The 8,719-nt window shown below is 36.0% G+C and overlaps 1 protein-coding gene across 4 annotated transcripts in view; it reads right to left on the bottom strand.

Annotated features, from left to right (window-relative positions):
* FCHSD2 (FCH and double SH3 domains 2) overlaps positions 1–8,719 on the bottom strand; it is a 136,158-nt gene that overhangs the window by 107,742 nt on the left and 19,697 nt on the right. For 3 of the 4 annotated variants that reach the window (XM_034666392.1, XM_034666395.1, XM_034666393.1), the window contains one exon: positions 5,012–5,140. In XM_034666392.1, the coding sequence (XP_034522283.1) occupies positions 5,012–5,140 (129 nt within the window). Of the gene's footprint in view, positions 1–5,011; positions 5,141–6,153; positions 6,209–8,719 lie in introns of all 4 variants that reach the window. The other variant, XM_034666394.1, reaches the window with a different exon arrangement.

The raw sequence follows: 8,719 nt of genomic DNA, 5'->3' as shown, positions 1-8,719 counted from the left end.
GTCAATGACTGTACTGCAAGGTCAGGGTTGAGTGGTTGTGATAGACAAACCTAAAATACTTACTACTAGGCACTTTATAGAAAATGTTTGCCAACCCATGTTTTATTTCCAAGTATACAGTGCAAATGAAGAAGACATTAATTCTGAAATAACACAAATATAATCATGGTCATAGTTACTGAGAAAAATGATCAGCAGATTTGAAGATAGCCAGAGAAAGAAGGATGGGAGGAAGGCAAGTAAAAACTAAATAAGCTTCAGAGCACTGTTGTCCAACAGAACTTTCTGTGATGATGGAAATACTCTCTATCTGTATTATTCAATATGGTGACCAATAGCCACATGAGGCTTTGGAGCACTTGAAATGTTGGTATGATGACTGAGGAAGAGAATCTAAGGTTTTATTTATTTTTAATTATTGTAAATAGTCACATGACTAAGGACTGCACAGTGCGGCTTTAGAGCTCTGGAGGACAGACTGACAGCGGTTGTCACCTGAAACCTAGGATGGCGTTGCCTCCAGTTTAGAAAATTTCAGCCACTGATGGAAAGGCAAATCATGGATAATCGTAAGGCTAAGGTTAACATATAGATTTGGGACTGATACAATATAATAAAATTGGGCCAAACGATTACTCTTTCTAAAAAAGAGGATGTAAAGAAAGAGGATGCAATGTAAGAGAAACAGGGCCAAAGTTGATATTTGGGAACTTCCGTGATAATTTGTTAAGTGAACAAACATTATTAGGTGAAAGAGAAATACAACAGTTAGAGTTATGTGGCAGGGAAACCAGAAGAGCTATGCCTTAAAAAAGAAATGAGTTCCATAATTCCACATGTGAATGAGGAAAACTTCTGCAATAATTAGTGGTTAGCTGGAAAAGCCATGAAAATAAGGGACTTGGATACCAATAATGTCTTTCTCCTCATTTAACCAAAACAAGTGTCTGCAAAAGATATGCCATATTATCGTATTTTCTAGATTTCTTTCACGTAGAAAGATGTTTAACTTGTATTACTTTGCCCAATTATCAAGTAGTCCAGATACATTTAGCTTTCACTGAAGACAATAAACATTTGTCTAGAAATAAGGTCCTAGTATTATTAAACTTTTCAAATTCTCATTAGCTGGACATTTCTTCCTTTTTCTACTTTGATGCACTGTGCTTCATCCTTCTTTATCCAAACCACTAAGAATATACTATACAAGCTTATAAAAATATCGTTTATATACTGTACAAGAATATGCTACAAAAAAAGGAATTTTGAGGAACAAACTACCTTACTTCCCAGCAGCCAGTAGAACTGCTTTCTATAGATGTGCTAAAATCAGTTGTCTGGTTTCCATTGCCCAGCAATAGCTTTTTTGCTTTGTTTTAGTGTGGAGTTTAAAAATACCTGCCTGATGATATACAGAAACAGAGTGGTATATTTAGTATCTAGTTTAATCAGTATTGGCATAAGGAATACAAAATATTCCTTGGGGAACCTGTCTAAATATTGGTATTTAGATACTGACATGATCTTATTCTTTATAAATAACTAGAACAGGGGAGAATTGATAATTTTCGATTATTAATTTTATCTTACAGTTCTCTCATAGTTTATTTATTTATTTATTTAAAAAGATTTTATTTATTTGACAGAGAGAGAGAGAGACAGTGAGAGAGGGAACATAAGCAGGGGGAGTGGGAGAGGAAGAAGCAGGCTCCCAACGGAGCAGGGAGCCTGATGCGGGGCTCAATCCCAGGACCCTGGGATCATGACCTGAGCTGAAGGCAGATGCTTAACGACTGAGCCACCCAGGCGCCCCTCAGAATTTATGATATTCACAGTAGGCTACTACTACGTAGACTCATCTTTACTATCAAGAAGACTGGAATGCAATGTAGAAAAGAACACAGTGTGATATCCAGTCAAGAACACAAGCTCTGAAGTCAAAGAGACTTTGATTTAAGTCCTGAATACATACTACACTCACTGAGGCTCTGCTATCTATCTCATTTGCAGAACTGGGATAATGATATTTAGCTTGAAAGCTGTTAAGAAAACTAAATGAAAGAAGGCATTTATAGTATCTAGGCAGAGCACCTGGCCATGCTGGACACCCAGCAGTTACTTCGCTCTCACTCGTGGGCATTTAAGGTCTCTTCTACACTCTTTTTGTCTTCTACACTTTTTAACCTAAGAATACATCTCCGAGAAATGTAAGAAGAAAATAGAATAATCAGCTGTTTTGATCCGGAGAAGGCAGAAGAGAATGAGATATCCAAAACCGAGGTGAAAAGATCATCTTTAGACAGGAGACACAACTCTGCTATTAAGGTTCCTTGGAGGAATCTTGAACACACATGAAGGCAGGTAATGGGAAAACAATGGAGTTCCCTTTTAATGGCTTGTATTTTCTCTGTAAATTAGGAAGAAAGGCCACTTGCTAAGTGTGAAAGAAAAGAGGTAAATTTGAAGTGTGAGATGGAAAAAAGTTGAAAAAAAGTGTTAAAAATATTAGAGAGTTAACCAGGGAAATGTCCAAATGGACCCAAATGCTCAGGGTCCATTTGAGACTGGCTCCACATTAACTCATGAACATGAATGTGTTCTATCTGTTGAAAGATTGTCTTCAGCAGCACTTGGCTACTTGGATGCGGGTACAAGGAAAGAAGTTAAATGGATTCATCTTGAGTTGGAATTTCATTTCGTTTAAAGGCTAGAGTGTTACTTAAATAACGAACTATGAACTCTAACCAGGATAAAGAAAAAAACGATAAAGGAGAATATGCCTAGTGATTAGGATAATGCCAGAACAATATTAAGCAACCAAAAAAAGGATAGCTGTTAATATTACTAATTATGGTCCTCAAGCAGTAAGTAATTTCATTTTCTAATTTGTAATCATTTCTACTGTTATTTCTCTCCCTTCCACTAGGCTGAGCTCTTTGAAGATAAAAAGAGTGTCTTACTCACCTTTGCTTCTTCCCAAAGCAAAGCCCAGTACCTACCATACTGTAAGTGACTATTAAATGCTTATGATTAAATCAATGAATCAAACCTTCTGCTTCCAAGCTATTCATATAATTTGTTTAAAGAGATTCTAGCTGGGGCATCATAACCTTAATAACAATTCACAAAATAAGACTTCTAAGAAAGGCACTGAACGGCCACTGTCAATTCAATGATAGAAACTCACTAAGTAGCTAACAATATGACTGATGACAGTTTTCCAATACTGCAGACTACAGAATTAACATGAGGAAGAAAATGAATTCACACACACACACAACATGAAAACTGAGAATACATCTGTCTATTTTTAATGGATAAAAGAGGGCTCCTGCCTCTATTTTTATCATTCCAGTACCTTATAATGTCTCATGAAATGAGTAATCTGAAGCATAACCCACCCAGTGCAGATGAAATATCTGCATTAGGACTTCAAAGCAAGTTCAAAGATATATAATCTGACAGCTGACTAGGCCCATTAACTTCCTCTTTGTTTTGGGCAGAAGGTACACCCCCAAAATAATACTGTACCTTTCCCAGTTTATCAAAGGCTATAGGGTTTTAAGAAAGAGGTCTTTTTTGGCTGTGGATTCAATTTAAAAAACATAAAGATTTTATTTTTGCTGCCGCTTCAACTAATATGTTCATTCAAAAGGGACAGCTTTGATTTAATAGTGGACAGTACACAGGGAATCACAACTTTAAGTGAAAACTGTATTGAGTATCTTCTTTAATAAATGGGTTGTCTAAGACTGAGTATACATATATATTTCCCTAGAGAAAGCATGTTATAATGGGAGGTCAAGTCTCTAGTTGGTTCTTGAAAGTCTGAAGTGCTATGTAACACCCAGTAAGTTATTAAAACACGTAAACCTGTAGGTCCAACATTTTATGAGGAAACGTACACAGAGCTCTCATCTGGGATGTCAAAACGATCCCGTCTCTCTTACCACCTGTGTTCTAACCAGTAGAATTCAGAACAGGAGAGAAGCTAGGAAAAGGGGAGTTCAGGCAATGAACAAAGAGGAAACAAAAAATTTTGCAACTGGATACTTCTTAGCCCAGTTTGACTCTATCACTCCTGTTTTTCCCTGAAGGTACCAGGAAACGTCCTGTCTTTCGAGGAAAGAGCTTAATGATTTCTAGACAGAGTTTATCTCTTTCTCAGAGCCACTGTAGAGAAAAAGAGCACCCACTCCTGGTGCATCCCCATTCTCAAAGCTTATGATTTTGTAAAGCAAGCAATTCAATTAGAGTAATGTGTTTTGATAGTCATTAAGAACAATATATTTGAAAAGGATGGGCTGAAAATGTAGGAGAAAGGCAGAATAATCAAATGTTTGGGTCCTTAGGAAGACAGAGGAAAATGAGATACACTCTCTGTAGAAACTGTATACCAGCAACAGGGAAAATCTGGCAGTAGATTAAAAAAGGTTTTCTTCTCCACCCCTTTTCTTTTACTTCAGTGAAAGTTAAAGAAACATATATATGTATCAACAGGGAAAGACCAAATTGAGTTTGAGTACACAAGAAAGTGTAATACAATCTATCTATACTTCAGAGTGATACCTAGGGTAGAGGCATTTCCATATAACTACTAGACATTTTCCCTTCTTCTCATGGGTACCTCAAAATCATAAAACATTAACATACAAGTTTAGCTATTAATTTAAGATAAAATTAGGAAATTTAAAAACTCTAAGCTTTAAAAATAATCTTACTTTGTATCTTATATATTAATAACCATTGTACAGTAAATATCTGCCACTGCTAGAGACTAATACAGTCAGTCTCTATACTGTGATTTGGCTTTAAACACTTTCTTACATTAAAAATTAATTCAGAATTACCTGAAAGAGAGGTTACCAAACAATATCAAGTATAGTTCAGCGAACTGCAAAGAAGCCAGGCTGCTATTCTACTGACTCAATTCCATCTACCCAACAGTCGACTCATGAGTTGTTTTTGTCTTTAATGAAACAAATGACCACACATATTAAGGCTGTATTACCTTCATAATGTTAACTAAATCTGTTTGATAGTAGCGATCCTGGTGTGCATTTGCTGCTGCTAATGTAAGAAGATAATCATTCCTTGCGTGGGTAGCTTTAGAATTACATTCAGATCGCCGGGCTTTTAACTAAAACACAGTAAAAGAGAAAAAAAAATCAATGCAAACTGACATTGCACTGTAAGATACATGAGGATACCATTCTTAGCTGCCAATTAATGGCTCCCCAACAAGAGAAAAGGTAAACATATGGAGAAATATTCATTTGCATATAAAAATATTCAACACTACTGAGGAATTAAATAAACAATGATTAGAACTGTTACATGTGGTGAGAGTGTCTTCACATGTTTGTTATTTACACTTAATATATTTCTAAAGCTTTTCAAAATACTTCAAAGTATTTTACTCGTTTTATTCAGATGGGAAAATAAAGGTTCCCAAGTTAAGTACCTTCTCTTCAAAGACATAGATAAACCTGCTGGAGTTAGAAAATCTTTTTAAAAAAATCAGCATTCCTTATGTGCCAAAAGAACTGTGTGCCAGTTAGGATCCTGGCAGGCAATGGCAGGCCACTAAACTTACTTCTCAGGTAATTCTACAGCTTGAGGGTCCCACAGGAAAATCCCACTTGGATCTGGCCCAGAGTATCTGTTCAAGGGTATAAATCTGAATGAAATGGATTTTGTAGATTTTCTAAAGCCCGTGGACTAAGTCTCTTGGACTGAAGTTAGAGATAACAGGCTACCTAAGCAGGTAAGGTATAGAAACCTATCTCTGAACCAATCTTGAGAAGCAAGCAGTGTCTATAGTGCTGACATCTAGGCGGAAAACTCCCATGAATTGGAAAGGAAACTTCTTCCCTAACTTACTGACTTTAAAATGCCTGGTGAAGGGTATTAAGGAGGGCACATATCATATGGAGCACTGGGTGTTATATGCAAACAATGCATCATGGAACACTACATCAAAAGCTAATGATATATTGTATGGTGACTAACATATAATAATAAAAAAAAATTTAAAAATAAAATGCTTCTCTAAATTAGGTGGAAATAACTGACTTCAACCCTCAAAAAACCCAATTCTTTCTTAATAAGCTAAGGTTTCTCAATTGTGAAATACAGTTTTCAAAAGCTCACCTTTACACTTGCTTTCTGTAAACTGATTCTTGATTGAAAAAGACTAAGTTTAGATCTATAATAAAACAGAAAACACAGTATGTTTAATAAAATTATCAAATTATATCATATTAAATTTATTATTATAATTCCAAATTTTTAAAACAGTGACCCAACGCTATTTCCCAACACTATTCCAAAAGAGAACTAAAAAATGGAAAACCAGGAGCAATGATTATTTTGTTTTATTTTACTACGGGAAGAATATTATAGTGCAACAGGAAATAATGGGATATTTAATAAAAATATCCTGGGTGACAAAAATATAATTTGACATATACAATATATTGGTATCTCATAATAAACAAGAGTTATCAAACTACAGGTTATTCCCAGTCCCATACAATTACACACACTTTAGTTCCTGCAAGAGAGCATAAAGAAACCCAGGGATAACCAATCTATGGAGGCAAAAATTAGCAGGCTTTCAGGGCTGTGTGCAATAGGCTGTAACAACACCTGCAATGCAACCTACAGTATGATATTACCAGGCTCTTCAGGGTCCTTAATTCCATTATTTCTTCCATTAAAAGTCCTTCTTGTTTGGGTGCCGGCCTGTGTGCTCCCTCCACTCTTCACATAGTATTTGGAACACAGTGAGAAAGTCCTTGGGCTCTCTGCCCTATATGATATTGTTCTATTTAATCTTCTCCCATTCTGATGTCCTTATTTTCCTCAATCCCTTTCAGTGTGGGAAGGAAACATAATCTAACAATCAATAGTAAAAATATGCTGGTTTTACCCAAACAGCTAGAGAAAACCACAAGGAGAAAGTCAACAGAAAAACAGTAAGGAATAACAACACTCCCACGACCAGTGATTTTTGAAACTGCAATGTTTGTCTTGACAGCAGTGTCATGGTGATTGCCATGGAAGAATTCAGTGCATGTGCTGGAAGCTAAGCCATAATACAAGTAAAGTTGCAGACCCCTTGGGAATGGAAGGTGGAGCAAGCCAGTCTCTGCACAGCAAATGTGAGGAGGATAGCAAAAGCAGCCTATCATCTGTCTAACAAAAGAGAAACATTCAGGGATGTACACTTATGCATCCTAACTACTTCTCCACCGTTAAAAAAAAAAAAAAGATCGGGTCCAAGATACTCCTATTATTTTCTACCTTGCCATATTCGTATTTCCTGGGATTTTGTCTATTTTTATTAATCAGATTCCTATTCGTTTTGATCTAGAAAAGGCCACAAACTTTAAAATTTGAGAGAGCCTGAAAAAAAATTTTTTTTTTGAGAGAGCCAGTTAAAGATTAAAAAAGACTGTTTGGAGTATTCTCAATTCTCCTTTTTCTTGCAGTCATTAACCAAACAGTCTGAGTTGCACATGGATTTTCCAATATAAGGTTTTAAGTTTCTGTTTTCTGTTTCATTTGCTAATCCTCATATAATTCTTGTGTGGTACCTAAGAAGGTATTAGTAGTAGATAAAATATAGTTCCTATGCTCAAAGATTATGATCTACAACAAATAAGATATATGCAACTAGTGAATTGTCCTGCACACTCCTCCTCATCATCTGCTTCCAAATGTTAATGCTCCTTAGGGTCCCAAACTCAATTTCTTCATCTCATATATGATTTCATCCCTGTAACGGTCATCTGATAGGTAACCAACCCCCATAGTGAGATCTTCAGGCCCAGATTCTCACCTGAGAGTCAGATACATAACTCCCTACCAAACTTACTTCAATGTCTCACAGGCTCTTCAGAACCTACATATCCAAAATGGAACCCATCCTTCCTTTCAAATGGTATCCCTCTTCCTTTTCACTCTCTCAATGTGCACATCTCACTGTCTATCCAATCATCTCTCAAAACTACACATAGTCCAGTCTTTACTTCCCCTTGCTGAGCTTCCTTCTCTCATCTTCTTCAAGAGTCTGTGCAAACATCACTTCTTCTATAAAGGTTTCCTTTCTCATTAGGCAAAATTAATCTATTTTCTATGCTTACAAAACAGTGTTTTCATACAACTACAGTAAATATATTAGTTACTACGTGAGTGACTTTAGGCACCTAATTTGAGTTTACTGTGAATAATAATACTGTGAATCATAAAGTTACTTTTAAACACATTTGCCTTTAAACTCGCTGGCTTTAAATTTCTTTAAGATGAAAAGCTTATCTTACTCATCTCTGTACTCACAGTACCCAAAATAATCATTCAATAAACATTTAGAGAATGAATGAAGATAAAGCAGCATTTCTTACTCTGTAGTTGAATCAATTTTCCAGAAAAGTTACACGCTGAAATAAAAGGTCTCATTTGTTGTACCCCTTTGAATTTGGGCCATATTAGAAGGCAGTGTTTTGTGATGAGCATCTGTGAATTAGACCCTGTCAAATCCACACTTCTTAGGAACTGCCTAGGAATTGTCCTCATTTTTGCTCTGTGGGCCTTGGCTAAAGTAGGTATTTATATATGCTCTAACAGATCTGTCAACTCACTGTTGTGGAATCCCTGAAAGTTTTAAAAAAACAAATTCCCCTAAAAACCACCATGACAGGAAATTCCTNTTTGG

This window comes from Ailuropoda melanoleuca, chromosome 8 (genome assembly GCF_002007445.2).
Source record: "Ailuropoda melanoleuca isolate Jingjing chromosome 8, ASM200744v2, whole genome shotgun sequence".
Lineage (NCBI taxonomy): Eukaryota > Metazoa > Chordata > Mammalia > Carnivora > Ursidae > Ailuropoda > Ailuropoda melanoleuca.
This window is presented reverse-complemented; position numbering and strand designations above follow the sequence as displayed.